The 26,096-nt window shown below is 44.6% G+C and overlaps 1 protein-coding gene across 1 annotated transcript; it reads right to left on the bottom strand.

The window, feature by feature from the left end:
- Window positions 1-55: 55 nt before the first annotated feature.
- On the bottom strand, window positions 56-24,571 carry acaa1 (acetyl-CoA acyltransferase 1). Its single transcript, XM_068015715.1, has 12 exons — window positions 24,263-24,571; window positions 23,670-23,763; window positions 22,807-22,864; window positions 22,632-22,711; window positions 19,321-19,363; window positions 17,268-17,375; window positions 14,862-14,942; window positions 14,038-14,228; window positions 12,581-12,760; window positions 4,355-4,410; window positions 3,769-3,914; window positions 56-2,909 (listed from the first exon to the last, which is right to left on the bottom strand). The coding sequence occupies exons 1-12, from the start codon at window positions 24,428-24,430 to the stop codon at window positions 2,834-2,836; spliced, it is 1,281 nt and encodes a 426-aa protein (XP_067871816.1). The 5' UTR covers window positions 24,431-24,571; the 3' UTR covers window positions 56-2,833.
- Between the last annotated feature and the right edge of the window lie 1,525 nt (window positions 24,572-26,096).

Here is a 26,096-nt window from a genome sequence, read left to right as displayed (position 1 = left end):
AATCTTAAGAGGATAATGAATTGAGGAGTCAGTCAACGGAGACTCAAACCAATGCTATTTTTAAAAATAACATCTTTATTAGAAAGATTGAGATCAATCACCATAAGTTGTTTTTAAGAAAAAAACAATTTTAGTCACGAAACAGAATACACTGGCAAAACAATCCCCTCTCTGTTGAGCACTCGGGAAAGATGTTTCCTCTCATTTATAAGTTACCAAAGCATCCCAGTTTTAATCAGGTTTAATAAGATGTTCAGTTTATAATGTAACCTGTTGCTGAAATGGAGGGCAGTGACAGCGATTTATAGCACATACTGCCGAATGGCCTGGATGAGTAAGTCCATATTTTTATTGAATGAGAGCAGCTGCAGCCCCTGCCCAGTTATTTGAAAAGGCTGCGACTCAATTTCTGGCTGCACTGCAGTCCCACACTCCTGACCTTTGGCAGTCGGTGTAGAGAGGGAGTAGGCAAGTCGGAGGATTAGCTCCAAGGCAGCCACCAACAGGTCCAGGTTGGATGTGGCCCAAGGGCGAGGGAGGTTGCTCTGGTTGTCTGCCTCTCTTCCACTGCTGTGTCCCCGCCTGGGTGGCCCTGGAGAAGGAGCATGTGGTGTCTGCCAGTACACCTCAGGCCTTCCATAACTAGTGGGCACCATGGGGACGAGCTGGACAACCAGAATAGCATTGTCAGTTATTCTGATAAGTTTCCTTTTTTCTCTTCTTGTGATTAAGTTCTGTTAGTAATTGTGCCCCTTTTTTTTTATAAAGGGGGGGGGGGGGTTACGTTTATCTGGTTTTTAGTTGATATCCCTGGGGCAACCCAGTGTATCTCTATAGGTTATTTAGGAAAATCATACTGCCAAACACATCCAGATGACTGAAAGTTAATGCTAATTTTTTTTTTGGTTAAGGGAAGGCGAATCAGTGCATGGAAAGGGCAACTTTCCCATCCCAAGTACCAACACTCAGCCCTAACAAAAATACCTGAATCCCAACCTCATTAGATCAATTAATTTAACAGATATGGAGAAAAAATTGAGATGGGATTAAACTAAATCTCCCTGGGGGAAGGGGCTAACATTGGAAAAGATGGGCCAAATAGTCCTCAGTGCCATAAATCAGCTATGTCTCTGGGGGAAATACTGCCCATTTGGAATAGAAGTAACGCCATTTTATGATGTGCTATGGCTCACTAGGCAAGTAGGGATGTCACTGGTGCCAAGAGGCCAGATTTGAACCCAGAGTAAGATGAAAGAATAGTGTTCTGACCCACTGCACCATGTTTTTGTTCTTGAAATGTAATAGAGAGGCCTTCTGGTATGTGAAAACGGTTTTTACTGCTCATGTTCGACAGTCAGCCTTCAGGTTAACAGACACCCACAAATCCCTGCCATCAGACGATAGGCACAATTTCAAAATAATCTGTTCAGTTGAGGCCCAGCTATCAAGTTTATATTATCTTCGTATCGCTTCCTATTTTTAAAAAGAAAATGCTGGAAACACTGAGCAGGTCTGGCAAAAGGTCATCGACCTGAAACGTTAACTCAGTTTCTTTCTCCACAGGTGCTGCCTGACCGGTTTAAGTTTCCAATTTCCCGCATCCGCAGTATTTGACTATGTAAAGATACAAGGAGATTGATTAAGCAGTGGATAAGGAAGCCTGTGCTTAAAAAGTCTTTTAAGTGGAGGCAAATTTGAAAATAAGGAATTCAGCATTTAGAGGAAAAGAATGGGTTAGAGTAGGTTATGGTTGAGTGAGACTTAATCATCAGTGCAAGGAGGAAGGAGAGTAGGTAGGATGGGGTATTTGAAACAAAAAATGTTGGAAATACTCAGCAGGTCTGGCAGCATCTGTGGAGAAAGAAGCAGAGTTAACATTTCAGGTCAGTGACCTTTCACCAGAACACGAATATGTTCATGGTTTACAGTCGAAGTACATTAATTATTGCTGTAAGTGGTTTTTGAGTCAGGAGAAGGGAAGAATGAAAAGATTCCTTCTCAAGTATTTCATGCATCCATTCCAGGCCAGTTGAGTGGCATCCAACCTTTCTACTGACAGACCTTGGTGAAGGAACGGTTCCGTAATACAGGCCCCCAAAGCTGAAGAGAATAGGAGAGATGAGGAGGACCAGCTGAATAGGGATGCCATAAATGTTGGTTTTAAAAGTCTGCAGACAGTAATAGGAAGGGAAGACCGTGGTGGGGGGTGAGGAGTTGTGCAGTTTTGAGAGTGAGGAGATCATGCAATGAGTCTAGGCTTCAGAAGTTGCAGGTTAAAGGTTGACTATTTAGGAGTGTAAATGCAGCTAGGCTAGTGGACTTGTTCAGTTGACTACAGATCAAGCAAGGCAGCTGAATTTATAATGGGCTGCATGCACTCACCAGCCACCACTATTCCCCCTGTTTTGAATCACTGAGGTTAATTCTTGCAACTAAAACAAAATTCACATTTTCCATTTCATCATATAGTGGAATTCCTAGTCTAATGGAATACGGATGTCCTGTCCCAGTTATTCGAGTGGCTTTCCAATTCCCCAAACAACAAATTCTTGCTGCCAGTAAGACAGCACCCCACCATGAAGAGGAAGAGTCCAGATGAGGTATCAATAGAAAAATCAACCCATTCCATTAGACTTGGGCAGTTAGCTGAGAAGGTTATGCCCTTGTGTTGAGCGGGGCAACATTGCAGCAAAAAGGGAACCTGAATTAGGGAGAGAATGAGCAGGGAACAAGACACGAAGAACAGTCAATTAGAGGATAATGGGCTCAGTATTACGTGCTTGCTGCTATTGATGGTCAAGCAGTTTTTCTCCCCATGCTCTTTCTGAAGATCTCAGTTTGCAGGGTACTCAAACACGGCAGCAGCTCCCATTCCTGTCCCAATGCACATGGATACTACGCCATAGGATCTGGAACACAAGTACAAAGTCGTTAAAAACCCAGCAGTCTCCTACTAGACAGCAGAACCAGAGGACATCAACGGGATTGAGTGAAAAATAAACTTGGTGGCTAACACCAGGAGAAGATTTACTCCAAAGAGTGAGAAATGGAGGGAGAAAACATTGGGGTTATTCAAAATACAATTACATGCCATGATGGAGGAATCAATGAACTTGTGTCAGCCATGGTTCAGTGGGTAGTACTCTTTACCTCAGAGACAGAATTGTGAGTTCAAGTGGCGCAGTGGTTAGCACCGCAGCCTCACAGCTCCAGCGTCCCGGGTTCAATTCTGGGTACTGCCTGTGTGGAGTTTGCAAGTTCTCCCTGTGTCTGCGTGGGTTTCCTCCGGGTGCTCCGGTTTCCTCCCACATGCCAAAGACTTGCAGTTGGCAGGTAAATTGGCCATTAGCAATTGCCCCTAGTATAGATAGGTGGTCGGGAAATATAGGGACAGGTGGGGATGTGGTAGTGATATGGAATTAGTATAAATGGGTGGTTGATGGTTGGCACAGACTCGATGGGCCGAAGGGCCTGTTTCAGTGCTGTATCTCTAAAAAAAAAGATTTCACTAGGATGAGCTTCAATGGGCTGAACAGCCTTTTCTCATCCTTGGATTTTTCCCATGTTAAGTGTTTAAAATGTTTGTTCCCCCCCCCATCTCCACAATCCAGATATCAGTGGGGAGTGGCGACTGTTATACTGAGCTGTTAGATGTCCCTAATGAACAGAAATCCTACTCGTCTGCAGTGTGTGAATTCTACCGAGTAGAACCACGTTATTGGTTAAAATTTCTTGCTGCATGGAGGTGGGCTGTACAGTCACACTCACCTCCTTCCCCTGCGTTTCAGCTCATTCAGCAGAGTAACGATCTGCCGAGTCCCAGTGCAGCCCAATGGATGTCCCAGTGCTATGGCACCACCATTTGGGTTCACCTTCTCCATGGGGATACCCAGCTTCTCAACACAGTACAGAGCCTGAGAGGAGGAAGAAAACAGAGACAGCAGTCAGCCACTGTTCAGCCCAGTCCAAATACTAACTGTAGACATCACTGGTAAAGCCAGCATTTATTGACCATCCCTAATTGCCCTCGAGGTGGTGGTGGTGAGCTCGTCTCGTGAAGGTGCTCCCATATTGCTGTTAGGGAGAGAGTTCCAGGATTTTGACCCAGCGATAGTGAGGAAAGGCAATTTAGTTCCAAGTTAAGATGGTGTGTGACTTGAATGGGAACTTGCATTTTTTCACTTATTTACTCAATATGAGTTACAAAGTTTAGAAATCACAATGATGGAAACCCTGAGGATTAATAGCTACATCTGAAAGAAGAAACATGGACAAACTCAGATGCAACTCTTCATCCAGTCTTTGTTTTAGATTTCCCACATTCAAGGCAGCTCTTTTTAAAAATGTTTCTCACCTGACTAGCAAACGCTTCATTTATTTCAAACACATCGATGTCATTGATTGTAAGTCCTGAAGGAGGGAAAAAAAAATTTAAACGTAAAATCAAATCAAACACGGTCCTTAGGCATTAATGAAGTCACAGCGTAGCTTTGGTCAAAAGGAGGGAGGTACGCAGAATGATACAAGAAGCCATTCCACCCATCATGTCTGTGCCAGCTCTTTGAATGAACTATCCAATTACTCTCACTCCCCTGCACTTTCCCCACAGCCCCGCACATTTTGCTCCTTCAAGTAGAAATCCAATTTCCTTTTGAAAGTTATTATTGAATCTGCAATGACTCTGCATCCACTGCCTTGACTATCAAAGAACAAAGAAAATTAAAGCACAGGAACAGGCCCTTCGGCCCTCCAAGCCTGCGCCGATCCAGATCCTCTATCTAAACATGTCGCCTATTTTCTAAGGGTCTGTATCTCTTTGCTTCCTGCCCATTCATGTATCTGGCTAGATCCATCTTAAAAGACGCTATCGTGCCCGCGTCTACCACCTCCGCTGGCAACGCGTTCCAGTCACCCACCACCCTCTGCGTAAAGAACTTTCCACGCATATCCCTCCTAAACTTTTCCCCTCTCACTTTGAACTCGTGACCCCTAGTAATTGAATCCCCCACTCTGGGGAAAAAGCTTCTTGCTATCCACCCTGTCTATACCTCTCATGATTTTGTACAGCTCAATCAGGTCCGCCCTCAACCTCCGTCTTTCTAATGAAAATAATCCTAATCTACTCAACCTCTCTTCGTAGCTAGTGCCCTCCATACCAGGCAACATCCTGGTGAACCTCCTCTGCACCCTCTCCAAAGCATCTACATCCTTTTGGTAATGTGGCGACCAGAACTGCACGCAGTATTCCAAATGTGGCCAAACCAAAGTCTTATACAACTGTAACATGACCTGCCAACTCTTGTACTCAATACCCCATCCGATGAAGGAAAGCATGCCGTATGCCTTCTTGACCACTCTATTGACCTGCGTTGCCACCTTCAGGGAACAATGGACCTTCGTGTACTGTTCCCTGCTCATTCTCTCCTGCATTCCAGATCATCATAATTCGCTGTGTAAAACAATTCTCATCCGCCCCTCCCCTGGGTCTTGTGCCAATTAAATAGAATATTGTGTTTGGTTCTGGTCACCACGGTACAGAAAGGATATTTATTTTATTTATTTAGAGATACAGCACTGAAACAGGCCCTTCGGCCCACCGAGTCTGTGCCGACCAACAACCACCCATTTATACTAACCCTACAGTAAGCCCATATTCCCTACCACCTACCTACACTAAGGACAATTTACAATGGCCAATTTACCTATCACCTGCAAGTCTTTGGCTGTGGGAGGAAACTGGAGCACCCGGAGAAAACCCACGCAGACACAGGGAGAACTTGCAAACTCCACACAGGCAGTACCCAGAATCGAACCCAGGTCCCTGGAGCTGTGAGGCTGCGGTGCTAACCACTGCGCCACTGTGCTGCCCATTGAAAGAATACAAAGAGCAAGTGGAACGATGGCAGGGATGGAGGGATTGGATTATGAGCAACGATTATGTAAATCAGGCATGCTCTAACTGAAAAAGCTAAGAGTGGGACACGGGCCGGAATTTAATATCAAGGCGGTAGCACTGCCCGCCAGCTGAAAAGTTGTGGGGGATGGAATTCCGGCCATCATGATTGCTGTTTTTCAGATTCTAAAAGACTCGATAATAATCGACCATGATAAACTATTCCAGCTGGTGCAGAACAGTAGAAACAGAGGACGCAGCCTGCATTTCAATTAGAGACTAACCTGTGAAAACAATATTTCAGTGAGTGAGAGTGGTCAATCTATGGAATAGGCTCCTGAGGGAGATGCTGGAAGCTGCTAGTATTGATTCACACAATGCAAATTAGAGATTTATTTTGGAAATTAACATTTTGGAATAAAGTATATGAATAATTTGAGATATGACATGTGATGAGTGTAACATGCGTGGGAGGAACAGGCGATTTTGGACCAAAGCTCTCTACCACTGAGGGTTTTCCCACCTATATGGGCCTGTTGTAGATTAATGAACAGAGATTTTTTTTTTATTCATTCATGGGATGTGGGCGCCACTGGCCAGGGCAGCATTTATTGCCCATCCCTAATTGCCCTCGAGAAGGTAGTGGTGAGCTGCCTTCTTGAACCGCTGCAGTCCATTTGGGGTAGGTATACCCACAGTGCTGTTAGGAAGGGAGTTCCAGGATTTTGACCCAGCGACAGTGAAGGAACGGCGATATAGTTCCAAGTCAGGATGGTGTGTGACTTGGACAGGAACTTGCAGGTGGTGTTGTTCCCATGTATTTGCTGCCCTTGTGCTTCTAGTTGGTAGAGGTCGCGGGTTTGGAAGGTGCTGTCGATAGAGTCTTGGTGCATTGCTGCAGTGCATCTTGTAGATGGTACACACTGCTGCCACTGTGCGTCAGTGGTGGAGGGAGTGAATGTTTGTAGATGGTGTGCCAATCAAGCGGGCTGCTTTGTCCTGGATGGTGTTGAGCTTCTTGAGTGTTGTTGGAGCTGCACCCATCCAGGCAATGGAGAGTATTCCATCACACTCCTGACTTGTGCCTTGTAGATGGTGGACAGGCTTTGGGGAGTCAGGAGGTGAGCTACTCGCCTCAGGATTCCTAGCCTCTGACCTGCTTTTGTAGCCACGGTATTTATATGGCTACTCCAGTTTAGTTTCTGGTCAATGGTAGTCCCTAGGATGTTGATAGAGGGAGATTCAGTGATGGTAATGCCGTTGAATGTCAAGGGGAGATGGTTAGATTCTCTCTTGTTGGAGATGGTCATTGCCTGGCACTTGTGTGGCACGAATGTTACTTGCCACTTATCAGCCCAAGCCTGGATATTGTCCAGGTCTTGCTGCATTTCTACACGGACTGCTTCAGTATCTGAGGAGTCACGAACGGTGCTGAACATTGTGCAATCGTCAGCGAACATCCCCACTTCAGACCTTATGATTGAAGAAAGGTCATTGACGAAGCAGCTGAAGATGGTTGGCCTAGGACACTACCCTGAGGAACCCCTGCAGTGATGTCCTGGAGCTCAGATGATTGACCTCCAACAACCATCTTCCTCTGCGCTAGGTATGACTCCAGCCAGCAGAGGGTTTTCTCCCTGATTCCCAATGACCTTAGTTTTGCTTCAGCCTTAATTTTCGCACTGACGTGCTGGGCTCCCCCATCATTGAGGATGGGGATATTTGTGGAGCCACCTCCTCCAGTTAGTTGTTTAATTGTCCACCACCATTCACAGCTATTGATTGCTATCATTGTATCATGTGACTACAAGGAGGATAGAAGGGGAGACAAACAGATCTTTGTCTTTTAAAATCGCCTGGTAATTCCCGTGTTAAGTGTACAACTGGTGCCATTAAACTCTATCATGTGATTTTGGCCACAAGGTGATCAGAGGGTGAAACACACAGCTAACTGAGGAAGTTAAAAATAGTATCAAACTGAAAGAAAACGCAAACAATTCAGAGGAGAGAAATGGAAGGTCAGAAAATTGGACAGGATATAAAAAAAGCAAAGAATGACTAAAAGAATGAGAGAGAAATTAAGAGTATGAAAGAGTATGAGAGAAAGCTAGCTAGAAATATAAAAATGGACAGTAAGAACTTCTACAGGTATTTAAAAAAGGAAACGAGTAAGTAAAGTGAGTGTTGGTCATCTAGAGAGAGAGTCTGGGGATTTAATAATGAAAAATAAGGAAATGTCTTGACTGTAGAGGATACAAATAACATCCCAGAAATAACTGTGAATCAAGAGTTGAAAGGGAGGGGGGGAAACTGAAAACAGTTATCACCAGGGAAAAGGTACTGAGAAAATTATTAGAACTAAAAGCTGACAAGTCCCCAGGTCCTGATGGACTTCATCCTAGCGTCTTCAAAGAAGTGGCTGCTGAGATAGTGGATGCATTGGTTTTAATTTTCCAAAATTCTCTAGATTCTGGAAAGGCTCCATCAGATTGGAAAATAGCGAATGTAATTCCGCTATTCAAGAAAGGAGGAAGACAAAAAGCAGGAAACTACAGGCCAGTCAGCTCAACATCTGTCTTAGGGAAAATGCTGGGATCTAATATTAAGGAGGTCATTTAGAAAATCTCAATCCAATCAGGCAGAGTCAACATGATTTTGGGAACGGGAAATCGTGTTTAACAAATTTATTAGAGTTCTTTGAGAAAGTAACAAGCAATGTGGATAAAGGGGAACGTGTGAATGTGGTGTACTTGGATTTCCAGTAGGCATCTGGCAAGATGCCACATCAAAAGGTTACGAAACAAAATAAGAGCCCGTGTTAACATATTAGCATGGATAGAGGATTGAAACAGAAATAGAACAGGAAACAGAGGGTCGTTTTCAAGTTGGCAAGCTGTAACTAGTGGAGTGTCACAGGGATCTGTGCTGGGCCTCAACTATTTACAATCTATATCAATGACAGAATGTATGGTTGCTAAATTTCCTGATGACACAAAGATAGGTAGGAGAGTAAGTTGTGAAAAGACATAAGGAGTCTGCAAAGGGATATAGATAGGTTAAGTGAGTGGGCAAAGATCTGGCAGATGGAGTATAATCTGGGAAAGTGTGAACTTGTCCACTTTGGCTGGAAAGATAGAAAAGAAACATATTATTTAAATGGAGAAAGATCGCAGAACTCTGAGATGCAGAGGGATCTGGGTGTCCTAATACACAAAACATGAAAAAGTTAGTAATAAAAACAAAAAATGCTGGAAATACTTAGCAGGTCTGGTAGCATCTGTGGACAGAGAAGTAGAGTTAACGTTCTAGGTCAGTGACCTTTCATCAGAACTTCTGACCTGAAAGATTAACTCTGCTTCTCTCGCCATAGGTGCTGCCAGACCTGAGTATTTCCAGCATTTTTTGTTTTTAAATTTCAGATTTCCAGCATCTGCAGTATTTTGCTTTTACAAAAGGTTAGTATGCAGGTACAGCAAGTGATTAAGAAGGCAAATGCAATGTTGTTGTTTATTGCAAGGAGACTGGAATATAAAAGTATAGTGATGTTTTGCTACAGTTGTACAGGGCATTGGTGAGATCACATCTAGAGCATTGTATACACTTTTGGTCTACTTACTTGAGAAAGGATATAATTGCATTGAAAGCAGTTCAGAGAAGGTTCACTTGACTGATTCCTGGGATGAGAGGGTTATCTTAGGAGGAAAGGTTAGACAGGTTGGGTCTGTATTCATTGGAGTTTAGCAGGATGAGAGGTGATCTTATTGAGACATATAAAAGATCCTGAGGGGACTTGACAGGGTGGATGCTGAAAGGATGTTTCCCCTTGTGGGAAGAGACTAAAACTAGGGGCACAGTTTAAAAATAATGGGTCTCCCATTTAAGACAGGGATGAGGAGAAATATTTTCTCTGAAGGTCGTGAGTCTGTGGAACTCTGTTCTCCGGAGAATGGTGAAGGCAGGGACATTGAATGTTTTTAAGGCAGAGGTAGACAGGTTCTTGACAAATATGGGAGTCAAAGGGTAATCAGGGATAGGCAGGAAAGTGGAATTGAGTCCACAAACAGATCAGCCATGATCTTATAGAATGGCAGAGCAGGCTCAAGGGGCCGAATGGCCTACTCCTGCTCCTAGTTTGTACGTTCGTACGATGAACAAAACTTGGAACTCATTTTTGTCAGAACATTTTTGTCTGCAAGTTAAATCCCAAAAGATTCAAAGAAGATTCTCCTAAATTTCGGCTGGCTAAACTCCGTACCAACAGTCTGATTGCTATATCCTCCTCCATTGATAACTCCCCTTCCTGTCCTAAAAGTGCTGACACACTGGGGTACAGTTCCTGAATACTGCTCACCGTCTGGTAGCTCAACCAAGCGGCCATTTCTTCTTTATCAGCTGATGAGCATTAAGCAGGGAATTCAATTATTCCTGGGGAGGGAGTGGCAGGTTAAATCAGAGTTGAACCCCAAATGTGACAGTTTTCCTTTCTGGGTCACTGAAGTAGACTTGTTTGAAATTAACTTTGTATTTCTGTGTTGCAAGATTGAGCAATTTTATCCCCCCTCTTCAACACAGTGGCACAGTGGTTAGCATCGCAGCCTCACAGCTCCAGCGACCCGGGTTCAGTTCTGGGTACTGCCTGTGCGGAGTTTGCAAGTTCTCCCTGTGACCGTGTGGGCTTTCGCCGGGTGCTCCTGTTTCCTCCCACAGCCAAAGACTTGCAGGTTAATAGGTAAATTGGCCATTGTAAATTGCCCCTAGTATAGGTAGGTGATAGGGGGAAGGTGGGGATGTGGTAGGAATATGGGATTAATGTAGGATTAGTATAAATGGGTGGTTGATGGTTAGCACAGACTCGGTGGGCCGAAGGGCCTGTTTCGGTGCTGTATCTCTAAATAAATAAATAAAACATAAGCCAGCAAATGGAAAGTTAACAAAAATAGAAAATGCTGGCAATACTCAGCAGGTCAGCTGCATCTGTTCTGATGAAAAGTCACAGACCTGAAACATTAAATCTGTTTTTTGCTCCACAGATGCTGCCAGTATTTCCAGCATCGGCATTATTTTGCTTTTGTATTAGACAGAAAGTTAATTTGAGCTCACAAAGTTATTAGTTAGAACATAAGAAATAGGAGCAGGAGTAGGCCATTCAGCCCCTCAAGCCTGCCCTGACATTCAATAAGATCATGGTTGATCTGCCCCAGACCTCTTTCATGCCAGCTCCTCATAGCCCTCAACTCCTCGATATTTCAAAAATATAAAGTTGTACAGAGTTAGGATCATATGGATAAACTCAAACACTTGAGGCCACTGTGAGTAGGTTACTGAGCTGCAAGGGGGTCAGGTACCATTCCATCCCATCCCCAAAGCACCTCCTGCTCACAAGTCAAAAGGTAGGCGTTCACCTCGGGGTGGGGGAGGGGAAGGTGGTCCAGTGGCTGAGCACTCCCCCTGCCATCCCATTTCCCCCAATCTCAAAGACTTTGGGAGGCAGTCCCAAGAGGGTTCTTACTCAGACAGAAGGCAAGCGTTTTTCTCTCAGCAGCAGCAGCAGCAAGCAGCCATTTGTGTTTCTAAAACCAGCTTAAGCTCTGAGACAAGAACAGAAAATGCCGGAAATGCTCAGCAGGTCAGGCATCTTCCACGGAGGGAGAAAGAAGAATCAATGTTCAGGTTAACTGGAATTGGAAAAAGTTAAGAGATGTGACAGGTTTGAAGCAATTTCTGACAAAAAAGGTCATCGACCTGAAACGTTAACTCTGTTTCTCTCTCCACAGATGCTGCCCGACCTGCTGAGTATTTCCAGCACTTTCTGTATTTATTTCAGATTTCCAGCAGCCGCAGTATTTTGCCTTTGTGTTAGCTTTGAGAGGTTAGGGTAGTGAGGAGTCCATGTTTTAACAAGTTGTATTCCTCATTTATTTTTATAACTGAAGAGTACTGGCCTCTGGTTGGGTGATGGTCCACTTGGTGGGGATGAAGGTCTGGGGAAAGGGAACTGCCCAGGGCAACCAAAAGGAAAGACATTTCAGATCAGTTGCCTTACTTAGAAGATGGTGTGCGCAAGTGGGGATGGTGGGGAAGAGGGACTGGAACACCTCCACTCTGATGGTGGCCAGGTGCCAGGTAGATGGGCCAAGTGCCAGGCTCCTGCTGGGTCCCCTTCATATACAGAACTGCTGGTGGCTTTTGCTCTGCACCAATGGCCCAGAAATGTCACAATTTTAAAATTCTCATCATCAATTGCAAATCTCCCCATGGACTGACCCCCTCACCATCTCTGTAACCTCCTCAGCCCTACAACACTCAGACATCTGCACTCCTCTAATTCTGGCCCCTTACCCCTTTCTGATTTTCATCAATTCACCAATGGTGACCATGCCTTCAGCTGCCTGGGCTCTAAGCTCTGGAATTCCCTCCCTAAACCTCTCCATCTCGCTCTCCTCTTTTAAGAGGCTTCTTAAAACCTACTGCTTTCACCAAGCTTTTGATCATCTGTCCAAATACCTTATATGGCTTGGAGTCAAATTTCATTTGTAAACATTCCTGTGAAGCGCTTTGGTGCTATACAAATGCAGGTTGTTATACGTGTTGGGATGCACAGTCATGTTGGAACACAGCCAGAGTGGAACAGCCATTACACTTTGAAGTAATAGGTTACTTACCAACCCAAACACCCGCTCATCTTACCTGCCTTCTCCAGTGCTACTGGGATGGCGTAGGCGGGTCCTACTCCCATGATGTCAGGTGGGACTCCAACTACTGCATAAGACCTCAAAACACCCAGGATGGGAAGGCCAAGCTCGATGGCCTTGGAGTGTCTCGCCACCAGAACTGCGGCAGCACCGTCACTAACTTGGCTCGAGTTCCCTGTCAACACCAAGAATGTCGTCAACGTTTACATTTAAAATGCACAGATATGTGAAAACTGAGGTACATCAGGTGTTGAAGGTAGATTGGTAACAGATGTAATGGGTTGAGAAGACTGCAGGACAGTACAGAGAGTGGCCTTCTCATTTACACTTTACTTAGCAATACATTATAAAAGGAAATCATGGGTACAACCTTCATTAAAGTCCTGACCTGCTTTACACGTTTTTACAGCCTGGAGTGCATCTTGTGCACAGCCTTTTCTAGATCCATTCCAGGCAACGAATTGCACTGTGAAATGTTACGCAAGATCTCAGGTTAACAAAGGTTAATTCAAAAGTTGTGGGTCTCTATTGCAGGAATATGGGATTAGAATAGTTGGGTGCTTGATGGCCGGCACAGACACGATGGGCCGAAGGGCCTGTTTCTGTGCTGTAACAGCGTAGGAGGCTGCCAGGGTTGAAAAGAGCAAGAGAGGAGATAAATCAAGGAGCTTCCCTATTTTCCATCACCGACATTCCCCAATCGGACCACAATGCAATACAAGGTGACAATCATTCATAGAATGATATAAGCATTGGAGGAGGCCATTCGGCCCATTATGCCAGTGCCATCTCATTGGAAGAGCGATCTAATTCATCCCACACCTCTGCCGTTTTCCCTTAGCCCTTTTCAAAGTATTTATCCAATTCCTTTTTGAAAGTAACTATCGAATCTGGTTCCATCGCCCTTTCAGGCAGCGCGTTCCAGATCACAACAACTCGCTGCATAAAAATTCATCTTGCCCCTCCTGCCAATGGAAACAGTTTCTCCCTATCTACTCTATCAAAACCCATCATAATTTTAAGCATATTAATATTAAATCTCCTCCTAACCTTCCCTCCTCCAAGCAAAACAATCCCAGCTTCTCTAGTCCCTCCACATACCAAAAGTTCCTCAGCCCTGGTAAATCTCCTCTGCACCCTCTCGAAGGCCTGAACACCCTTCTTCAACTGTGGTTCTCGGAATTGGACGCAATACTCCAGCTAACCAATATTTTATAAAGGTTCAGCAAACCTTCCTTGCTTTTGTACTCTATGCCTCTATTTATAAAGTCAAGGATCTCGTAGGCTTTTCCAGCAACCTTCTCAACTTCAAAAGACAGTTGATTTGCCAGGATGGGGAAGATTAATATGAATACAGCTAGTGCACTGGGGGAGGTCCATTAAGGTAGTAGGGAGAAACCACTGCCCCTGGAATTGGTAAATACTAGTGACTTTTGGCAGTGGGGCCTGTACCTGCAGTCGTAGTGCCCTTCTCCATGAAGACGGGCCGCAGTTTGCTGAGGCCAGCCAGGGTCGTACTGGCTCGGATCCCATCGTCCTGGGTGACCGTGATGGTTTTCTCATTGCCAGCCTCGTCGAGGATGGTGGTTTTTACCGGTGTGATCTCAGCCTCGAATATGCCCGTGCTCTGGGCTTTGGCTGCTCTGCAATGCAAATCAAAAAAAAATGTAGATAGATAGGTTCAGATATAGGTATAGACGCACACACACATGTATGTACATTAAACACACAATAAATGGGTACAGTAACATGGTGGTTATGTTACTGTACTAGTAGTCCAGAGACCTGCACAAACGATCTGCAGACATGAGTTCAAACCCCACCAAGGCAACTGGGGAATTTAAGTTCAATTAATTAAATAAAGCCTGGAATTAAAAAGCCAGTCTCAGTACCCGTGACTATATAACTACCGGACTGTCATTAGAACCAATCTGATTCACTAAAGTCATCTTGTTGGGGGGATCAAAGTAAAATTGTCATAGTGAGGAGAGAGACGTTAGCAGAATATTCTTTTATTTAATTAACCAGAAGGCTGTTGGAGTGTGGAATGTTTTGCCATTAAGTGACTGACGAAACTGGGTATCTATTTGAAGCAGTGAAATGATGCATGGCCATCGGGGGAAATGAGAGCAGCGATGTGGGATTAGGTTTCGGATTGCTCTAGCAGTGACATGAAGGGCCGAACGGTCAGGGGCCATGTAGTAAAAATCCTTCTGTTCTATTAGTCTGATCGGAATACATACTGAAATGGCAGGGGCGGGGCAGGAGGAACATACTTTTGCTGAGAGGCAAGTGCAAAGGCGTCCTGCTTCTCTCGGGAGATTCCAAACCTCTCGGCCACGTTCTCCGACGTTATCCTGCAAAACAATCAGCAGTTGGGTCAGTCTGGGACACATCAGTTATCAACAGTGAGAAATCAGCGATGTGCAAACTGGCTACCTATATTAAAACAATAGCTACACTTCAAAAGGTATTTCACTGGTTATAAAGCACTTGGGGACAATGCTGAGGAGGTGAAAGGAGCTATATAAATGCAAGTCTCTTTTTTCACATGCTCAGTATTTGAAGAATTAGTTCTCCTGGTTAATGATTATATATTGGGATATCGTAATTAGAATTAGATTTAGAATTAGAACATTACAGCGCAGTACAGGCCCTTCGGCCCTCGATGTTGCGCCGACCTGTGAAACCATCTGACCTACACTATTCCATTTTCATCCATGTGTCTATCCAATGTCCACTTAAATGCCCTTAAAGTTGGCGAATCTACTACTGCTGCAGGCAGGGCGTTCCACGCCCCTACTACTCACTGAGTAAAGAAACTACCTCTCACATCTGTCCTATATCTATCACCCCTCAACTTGAAGCTATGTCCCCTCGTGTTTGCCATCACCATCCGAGGAAAAAGACGCTCACTATCCACCCTATCTAACCCTCTGATTATCTTATATGTCTCTATTAAGTCACCTCTCCTCCTCCTTCTCTCTAACGAAAACAACCTCAAGTCCCTCAGCCTTTCCTCCATACCAGGCAACATCCTAGTAAATCTCCTCTGCCCCCTTTCCATAGCTTCCACATCCTTCCTATAATGCGGTGACCAGAACTGCACGCAATACTCCAGGTGCGGTCTCACCAGAGTTTTGTACAGCTGCAGCATGACCTCGTGGCTCCGAAACTCGACCCCCCTACTAATAAAAGCTAACACACCATATGCCTTCTTAACAGCCCTATTAACCTGGTTAGCAACCTTCAGGGATTTATGCACCTGGACACCAAGATCTCTCTGTTCATCGACAGTACCAAGAATCCTCCCATTAGCCCAGTACTCTGCATTCCTGTTACTCCTTCCAAAGTGAATCACCTCACACTTTTCCGCATTAAACTCCATTTGCCATCTCTCAGCCCAGCTCTGCAGCCTATCTATGTCTCTCTGTATCCGACAACATCCTTCGGCACTATCCACAACTCCACCGACCTTAGTGTCATCTGCAAATTTACTAACCCACCCTTCTACACCCTCTTCCAGGTCATTTATAAAAATGACAAACAGCAGTGGCCCCAAAACAGATCCTTGCGGTACACCACTAGTAACTAAACTCCAGGATGAACATTTGCCATCAACCACCACCCTCTGTCTTCTTTCAGCTAGCCAATTTCTGATCCAAAGCTCTAAATCACCTTCAACCTCATACTTGCGTATTTTCTGCAATAGCCTACCGTGGGGAACCTTATCAAACGTCTTACTGAAATCCATATACACCACATCCACTGCTTTACCCTCATCCACCTGTTTGGTCACCTTCTCGAAAAACTCAATAAGGTTTGTGAGGCACGACCTACCCGTCACAAAACCGTGCTGACTATCTCTAATGTACTTATTCTTTTCAAGATGATTATAAATCCTGTCTCTTATAACCTTTTCCAACATTTTACCCACAACCGAAGTAAGGCTCACAGGTCTATAATTACCAGGGCTGTCTCTACTCCCCTTCTTGAACAAGGGGACAACATTTGCTATCCTCCAGACTTCCGGCACTATTCCTGTCGACAATGACGACATAAAGATCAAGGACAAAGGCTCTGCAATCTCCTCCCTAGCTTCCCAGAGAATCCTAGGATAAATCCCATCTGGCCCAGGGGACTTATCTATTTTCACACTTTCCAAAATTGCTAACACCTCCTCCTTGTGAACCTCAATCCCATCTAGCCTAGTAGTCTGAATCTCAGTATTCTCAACAACATTTTCTTTCTCTACAGTAAATACTGACGCAAAATATTCATTTAACACTTCCCCTATCTCCTCTGATTCCACACACAACTTCCCACTACTATCCTTGATTGGCCCTAATCTAACTCTAACTCTAATAGCTTCTCACTATGCCAATACTGTCATAATATCAAGTGCAGCCAATTCCAATCAATTAGTCACAAGGCTTTCAGTTCCCAGGTCTACCTGCAGCAGCAGTACCTCATGAATCTTAACCACTTACCCTTTATATTTTAAATAAAAAGGCAGCTGTAAACAATATTGATATCAATGTCATGACAAAAAGCACACTTGTCAGTTTAGCGACAGGAGACTCGAGCAGGTTCTTATATCAAAATGTTAATGAGTAATGAAGGAGCCAGTCAATTACGGTTCACATACAACACTGAAGTAGGAAGAGAATAGAGTGTGTTACCCCATGGGAATCAAGCAATCCCTGGCCTTCTCATTGTCCATCATCCGACTGCTAATATCCCCCAAGCTGCCAGGATCACTTGCACTCCTTCGACTCATGCTCTCAACTCTGCATCAAACAAATCAGTACACTGTCCTTTAAAATAATTTAAATCATCATCTATTTACTTTTCTGGCTCAGCCTTAGGTGGAGTATTGCATCCAATTCTGGGCACCACACCTCCAGAAGGATGTCGAGGCCTTGGAGAAGGCGCAGAGGGGATTTACTAGAATGGTACCAGGGATGAGGGACTTCAGTTAATGTGGAGAGACTGGAGAAGCTGGGACTGTTCTCCTTAGAACAGAGAAGGTTAAGGTGAGCTCTAATAGAGGCGTTCAAAATCACAAATGCCTTGATAGAGTAAATGAGGAGGCGGTTTCCACTGGCAGAAGGGTCAGTAATCAGAGGACCCAGACTTAAGGTAATTGGCTAAAGAATCAGAGGGGAGATGAGAAGCTTTTTTTTTAATAAACACAGCGTGTTGTTGCGATCTGGAATGCACTGCCTGAAAGGGCAGTGGAAGCGCATTGAATAGTAACTTTCAAAAGGTAATTGGATAAATACTTGAAAGGTTAAAATTTTACAGGGCTCTGACGAAAAGAGAAGGGAGAGTGGAACTTTCAAAGGGCCAGCAGAGCCAGGACAGGCCGAATGCCCTCCTTCTGCGCTGTAATAATTTGAAAGAAAAGTTAACATTTTTTAAATCTCTCCAGGCTGATTTACACACTTGGTACCAATTCAGGGCGGAAAGAATGACACTAAATTTTACCAGTTTATTAACCAATTAGTATTAGGTGGTGCTCTTAGTTTATCACTTAAAACTGTCACCTGCCATAACCTTGAGTGACAGACCTCAGCACTTCCCTCTGGTGTTCTAGAGCTCAGCATACTCTCTCCACGCACAACCCAATTGTGGGCGTTTTTCCACAGTTGATGTGGACACCATGTGAAAATTTCACAGACCCACCATTCTACTTTAATGAAATCCCAGTTGAAAAAACGACAAACAGGTGAGTGAACTTAGAGCCAGTGATCTATACATAGATTCAGAGCACATCATAAACCACTCTCACACGATGGCGCGACACAGTTGAATGATGTGAGACATCATTGTGTCAGGAGTGTAGCCTGCTTGGGAGGAACAGGTGACATTGGACATCTGGGTCCTAAAGCTCTCCAAACTGGGTCTTATTTCTGGGTCTGTTGTAGATGAATCAAGAGAGACTTTTTTTTTTAAATACAAGAACTGAGAGGTTAAAACTGAACAGACTTAAATCACTGTCGATGCCATGAGTCCACTTCAGGCAGAAGTTGTGGATTTTTAAGGCCCCACTGGAATTAGAAAAACTGGAACATACTCCCGGAGAATCTGAGGCAAACATTTACGACTACTATACACTAGAAAAGAGGGGCAGGATGGGATTCGATGGGCTGAAGGGCCTTAGTCATTGGGCCACAGCTAGAGTCACACATGGAGTAGCCATCTCTCAACCAGCACAATGTAGGAGGAACGTGACCCATCAATGTATTGTTAAGAATCAACACGGTGGGGAAATTCTTGTTCATACTAGCAAGCTAGTTCATCTCGGTTGGGTGGGCAAAAACAAACATCCCTCCAGGACCGATTGTTGACTCTCCACAGGTATTTGTAGCTGGGTGCATCTGATCGGATTAGGCTCTAATACAATCGCCCCCACATACGGTCAAGCAGCCTGCTAGCGTCCACCGCCCAGACTCTCACGCCAAAGGCGGAAGACGAAACAGCTGCTCAGCCCGTCAGTTCCTGCCACAGATTCTGTACAACCAGCCCCATTCGTGGATCCCATTCAAACTGCAAGCAAGGAAACCAGCAGTCGGCTTGCAAAGAACAGCTGTATTCGTGCAGAGGTACCGAGGGACGCAGGCAAACCTTACAGCCGCATCTCAGCAGCAACCACTGCCTTTGGATGACTGTGGGGCAACACGGCAGAGAAATAAAACTGCTGCAGAACGTTCTGTTCAACAACAAACCTACCCACAAGCCAGCCCGATGTCGTAGGAACCATTCCTGATCCCACCTGGAAAGGAACACATTGCTTCAGTCAGTTCATCACAGACTGCACACACATTTACTGTTTAAAGTACAAGTAAATTATATTCATTTAAAAACACAGCAATTTACACTTGAAGTGACTGCACTTTAATCCTTCATATTAATAGGCCACAGCACAGAAAGCCATTTGGCCCATCACACCTGTGCCAGCTCTTTGAAAGAAACTCGCTGCTTATGAGGCTGATGGATGAGGAGACGATCAATGATTTCAAAAGGAAATTGGATGGGCAATGGGGATACAGCAGGAGAGTGGGGCTGACTGGATGGCTCTACAGACCATCATGGAGTCGATGGACCGAATGGCCTCCTTCCGTGTTGTAATGACTCTATCCAATTAGCACAAAACTCAAGGCTGACGCTCCCGTCCAGTACTGAGGGGGTACTGCAGTGTTGGAGGTGAAGTCTTCTGGGTGAGATGTTAAACCGAGACCCCATCTGTCCTCTCAGGTGGGCATAAAAAAGATCCCATGGAGTTATTTCGAAGAGGAGCGGGGGAGTTCTCTCCGGTGACCTGGCCAGTATTTATCCCTCGATCAACATCACTAAAACAGGTTATCTCTATCACTCTGCTGTGCGCAGACTGGCTGCCGTGATTCCTACATCACTTCAAAAGTACTTCATTGGCTGTAAAGCGCTTTGGGACAAAGGAGCTATATAAATGTTTGTCTTTTTTTTTTTAATTATTGACTTAGAAGACAGGTCCATAGTCCATAGCATTTATCTGCGAGCAGCTACTAAAGGCCAAGAGTCTCCAGAGTACAGTGACCCACGAGCTCAGCCTCAAACATTGCCCTTCATCCAAAGTCTGAATCCACACAGCCAATATCAATAAACACTTTCAAAACAAGTGGAAAATGACAGAATGTTTGGGGCCAACTGCAATTTTCACAGCAGTATGAAGCTCGTTTATTTGCTGACTCCTTTCATACAATAATAAAACTTATATAAAAATACAATCAGTGTTAAACTGTCCCACGTCACAGGATATTTAAAAAAAGACTCCTGACAGTGAAGACAGCCCTCAATGATTACCAGACCGCTATTAAAAAGTCAGGGTCATGAAGCTGTTGGATTGTCACAAAAAACTAACTGGTTTACCGATGCTGAGAGGATGTCTCCCCTCATGGGGGAATCCAGAACTAGGGGGCACAGTTTCAGTTTCAAATTAAGGACTCTCCCATTGAAGACGGAGATGAGGAGGAATTTCTTCTCTCAGAGGGTTGTTAATCTTTGGAATTCTCTACCTCAGAGCAGTGGAGGCTGGGTCACTGGATCAAGGCCGAGTTAGACAGATTTTTGATCTACAAGGGAGTCAAGGGTCATGGGGGACTGGCAAGAAAGTGGAGTTAAGGCCACAATCAGATTACGCATGATCTTACTGAATGGTGGAGCAGGTTTGAGGGGCTGAATGGCCTACTCCTGCTCCTATTTCTTGACCATTTAGGGGAGGAAAGCTGCTGTTCTCACCTTTGTCTGGCCTGTAAGTGACTCCAGTCTCACCCCAACTGCCCTCTGAACTGTTCTAGCAAGCCAGCCACTCAGTTTTATTAAAACCACTACCAGTGGTTCAAGAAGGTCCACTGCCACCTTCTCAAGGCAACTGAGAACGGGCAATAAATGCCAGCCTTGCCAGATTCAGGGAACAGATGAGTTCTAGTTCCCATTTCCGTTACAGTCCAAGTATTGTGTGTCATGACAAGTGTGGCCTATCTGACAGGGTAAAGTGGGCTTCCAAGCTGTGTCTGGAGGCAAAGTATAAACAGGGCTTGAACACAAAATGGCTGTGTCTAGTAGCACAGGAATCTTAGCGGGCACGGTGGACTCGGAACCTTCTGGCACAGGGCAGCTTTGTACCTGATGTTGTTTAGCATTTTAGTGTGAATGGGGAAAATCCAGTGCAACAATGTCCTCAACACTCAGTGCAGCTGCTTTCACTGGTGGAGGTTCCATAATATAAATCTTTCCCTCCCCCTCCCACCCAGACAAATCCAATGTCTATGGCGATGTTCCAATGCCAAGAGGTACCTGGTATTACCGCGGATCTGTAATCAATCTGTTGGAAAACAGTTTTTGGGTTATTGAATGTCATATATCCCGATTGTTCTTAAGTTGTAAGCTTGTTGTATATTTTATATGCTTCTCCCTACATCTGGTTAACCGAGTCCATGCATTATGTTTATTGTACTCACTAACCAGAAACCATGGGTCTCGGTTATGGCCTTGCTTTCTCATCTCTTCCCAGTACACACATAACACAAGCCTTTTCATATAGTTGCCTCCCTCTTTGATTGATTTACATACATACGTAATGGAGCAGGAGTAGGCCACTCAGCCCCTCAAGCCTGCTCCACCATTCAACAAGATCATGGCTGATCTGATTGTAACCTCAACTCCACATTCCTGCCTACCCCGATAACCTTTTACCCCCTTGCTTATCAAGAATCTATCTCCCTCAGCCTTAAAAATATTCAAAGGCTGTTTCCACTGCCTTTTGAGGAAGAGAATTCCAAAGACTCACGACCCTCAGAGAAAAAAATTTCTCCTCATCTCTGTCATAAATGGGTTTTTTTTTAAACAGTGACCCCTAGTTCTAGATTCTCCCACAAAAGGAAACATCCTTTCCACATCCACCCCGTCAAGACCCCTTAGGATCTTATATGTTTAGTGTTTCTTAGCTTCTGTCAGTCCTGGCACAGTTTGTAGCATTTTTTCTCTGAATCAGAATGTCACGAGTTCAAGTCCAACTCCAGACCTTTGAGCAGAAAGACCAGGCTGACACTGCAGTGCAGTACTGAGGGAGTGCTGCATTGTTGAAGGTGCCGTCTTTTAGATGAGACATTAAACTGAGGCTCCTTCTGCCTGCTCGGGTGAACGTAAAAGATCCCGTGGCACTATTTCAAAGAAGAGCAGGGGAGTTCTCCCTGGCGTCCTGGCCAATATTTATCCCTCAACCAACCAAAAAGGAGTATCTGGGCATTATCACATTGCGTTTGTGGGAGCTTGCTGTGTTCCTATTGGCTGCCACATTACAACAGTGACTACAATTCAAAAAAGTACTTCATTGGCTGTGAAGCATTTTGGGACATGCTGAGGTTGTGAAAGGCGCTATATAAATGCAAGTCTTTCTTTCTATATCATGGATGGTTAATGAGGTAACAGCTCCCATACTCCAGACCCGACATGAACAACAGTTACAGCAAGAGAATATTTCCATTATGAGACAAAGCACTGACCTGCTATGTTGATGAAAGCCTGTAACCCAGAGGAACACTGTCTGTTGACACAGTACACAGGGACAGATTCGGGAATACCGCTGGGAAGGAGAAACAATAAACGGATTGAAGTGACCAACAGGACAGAGTCTGTGAGTTAAGACAATTTGGAGAGAAGCAGAATGAAAACGAGTACCTCAAGAACTGAGCTATCCTCGCCATCAATGCTCCAGCACCCGGCTGCAAGACATTCCCTAACGGAAGATCAAATGAATGCTCATTGTGATGGTGAAAGAGGCCTGCATTTTGTCTTTGTACATCGAAGAAAATTCTCAAACCATTTCACACTGTCAATGACTTTTGGCCAGGGATTGTTTCTGACAATACAGCAGCTATTCTGTCACAGTGCTAACCCCTAAATGAGCAGCTGTGAGACCAGTGATGCGCTCACCTGTGCTTTGTTAAGGTGAACAATTCAGAACCTGCTCGGGTTTGAAACTACTTCTGTACAATTGAAAATGCATTCAGATTAACAGGCCGGTGAAAGGAGTGGAACTGGAGACACCCAATGTGGCCGTGACTCTGGGTAGCACTCTCGCCTTTGAGTCAGCAGATTGTGGCTTCAAGCCCCACTCCAGAGACTCGAGTACTGAATCTAGGCTGACCTACCCAGTGCAGTACTGAAGGAGGTGCCATCTTTCAGATGAGACATAAAACCATCTGCCCCCTCAGGTACACGTAAATAATTCCAGGGCACTATTTTGAAGAGGAGCAGGGGAGTTCGCCCCAGATTCATAATTAATACTTAATCCCTCAGCAGGAAAACAGATTATCTGGTCATTTATCACGTTGCAATGTGCAAATAAGCTACATTACAATAGGCCCTATGTTAAAGAGTACTTCATTGGCCACTGAAGTGGAGCACTCCCTCAACCTTGTACTGAGGATCTTAGAACCAAATCCTCAATGATAGTACTTACTGTGAAATTTCACTCTGGATCTGAATTGGGTTAAAGATGGATAATAAAGGAACTTTTCAAAAAGAAAGTTTTCACTCACCAACACATATGTCCCCCAGCTCGCGAGGGTTTAGTTTGACATCCTTGAGCACAGCCAGCAAGACAGCGGACAGCAACTCATCTGGTGTTGTGTCCTGCAAGAAGCACAGAAGTTACTGGTCCACCAGAGTTAAGTCAGAAACACATGAAAGGTGAAGGAATAACTATGCGGGAAATATTGTCAAGAAATACTCCCCTCAATATGGCCCTGATTAAATAAAAATTACAGCTACAAGTGGGAGAGCATCCAATAAACAATTCTATTTCCAAATACAGCTCGGGGAGGAATGGTTCCTGGGGAAATTATTCGGGAAAAGGGAGGAAGTCTTTCATTTAAAGACTAGTGTGGGATAAATTAAGAAAAAAAATCCCAGTCAAGCAGACAGTGTCTGCTCAAAAGACAGCTAACTTCTGGAGGGAACCAGAATTGAGAATTATCCTACAGCAAATCAGCTTGAATTACTAATCCCTGGAATGCTGCATGGATCTCCCGGGAACTGCCATTGAACAACTGAGCACCTTAAATATTTCAAAGCAGTAACAACTCCAACCATATCACACTCCACTACCACCACCCTCCCCTCTCTCCGTTACCTTGAAGCTTCCTCTCTTGGCCCTGCCGATCGCTGTCCTCACTCCGTGAACCAGTACCACCTCCTGCTGCAGGCGGCCGGCCTCCCCCTGTCCCGGCCCCGGACTCTGCTGCTGCAGCTGCCCGGGTCCCGGGGACAGGTGACGGGACAAGACCTGGAGCCGGAGCATGTCAGACCGAGAGACGGAGAGGGGTGAACTTCCTCTGGATCTCGATGTGTTTATTGATCCCGGTTTCTCTCTCTGTATTTCTTGATTTTGCTACATTTTCCCGTCACGTGACGCATCTCAACAGCAAACCCGGAATCAGAACCAGCCATCCCCAGATATCCCAGTTCAACACCATCCACACTGATATCCCAGTTCAACACCATCCACACTGATATCCCAGTTAAACACCATCCACACTGATATCCCAGTTAAACACCATCCACACTGATATCCCAGTTAAACAACATCCACCAACATCCCAGTTAAACACCATCCACACTGATATCCCAGTTAAACAACATCCACCAACATCCCAGTTAAACACCATCCACACTGATATCCCAGTTAAACACCATCCACACTGATATCCCAGTTAAACACCATCCACACTGATATCCCAGTTAAACAACATCCACCAACATCCCAGTTAAACACCATCCACACTGATATCCCAGTTAAACACCATCCACACTGATATCCCAGTTAAACAACATCCCCAGATATCCCAGTTCAACACCATCCACACTGATATCCCAGTTAAACACCATCCACACTGATATCCCAGTTAAACAACATCCACCAACATCCCAGTTAAACACCATCCACACTGATATCCCAGTTAAACAACATCCACACTGATATCCCAGTTAAACACCATCCACACTGATATCCCAGTTAAATACCATCCCCAGATATCCCAGTTAAATACCATCCCCAGATATCCCAGTTAAACACCATCCACACAGATATCCCAGTTAAACACCATCCACACTGATATCCCAGTTAAACAACATCCCAGTTAAATACCATCCACACTGATATCCCAGTTAAACACCATCCACACTGATATCCCAGTTAAACAACATCCACCAACATCCCAGTTAAACACCATCCACACTGATATCCCAGTTAAACACCATCCACACTGATATCCCAGTTAAACAATATCCACCAACATCCCAGTTAAACACCATCCACACTGATATCCCAGTTAAACACCATCCACACTGATATCCCAGTTAAATACCATCCCCAGATATCCCAGTTAAACACCATTCACACTGATATCCCAGTTAAACACCATCCACACTGATATCCCAGTTAAATACCATCCCCAGATATCCCAGTTAAACACCATCCACACTGATATCCCAGTTAAACACCATCCACACTGATATCCCAGTTAAACACCATTCACACAGACATCCCAGTTAAACACCATCCACACTGATCTCCCAGTTAAACACCATCCACACTGATATCCCAGTTAAACAACATCCCAGTTAAATACCATCCACACTGATATCCCAGTTAAACACCATCCACACTGATATCCCAGTTAAACAACATCCACACTGATATCCCAGTTAAACACCATTCACACTGATATCCCAGTTAAACAACATCCACCAACATCCCAGTTAAACACCATCCACACTGATATCCCAGTTAAACACCATCCACACTGATATCCCAGTTAAACACCATTCACACTGATATCCCAGTTAAACACCATCCACACTGATATCCCAGTTAAACAACATCCACCAACATCCCAGTTAAACACCATCCACACAGACATCCCAGTTAAACACCATCCACACTGATATCCCAGTTAAACACCATC

Source organism: Heterodontus francisci, chromosome 2, assembly GCF_036365525.1.
Source record: "Heterodontus francisci isolate sHetFra1 chromosome 2, sHetFra1.hap1, whole genome shotgun sequence".
In the NCBI taxonomy this organism is placed as follows: domain Eukaryota; kingdom Metazoa; phylum Chordata; class Chondrichthyes; order Heterodontiformes; family Heterodontidae; genus Heterodontus; species Heterodontus francisci.
This window is presented reverse-complemented; position numbering and strand designations above follow the sequence as displayed.

Excerpts from the sequence above, each read along its gene's own strand:
- acaa1 (XM_068015715.1), bottom strand. The coding sequence starts at position 24,430 with ATGCTCCGGCTCCAGGTCTTGTCCCGTCACCTGTCCCCGGGACCCGGG. Across the intron at positions 14,229-14,861 it reads GCACTTGCCTCTCAGCAAAA|AGCAGCCAAAGCCCAGAGCA; the intron begins GTATGTTCCTCC and ends TTTGCATTGCAG. Across the intron at positions 12,761-14,037 it reads GAAGGGCACTACGACTGCAG|GGAACTCGAGCCAAGTTAGT; the intron begins GTACAGGCCCCA and ends TGGTGTTGACAG.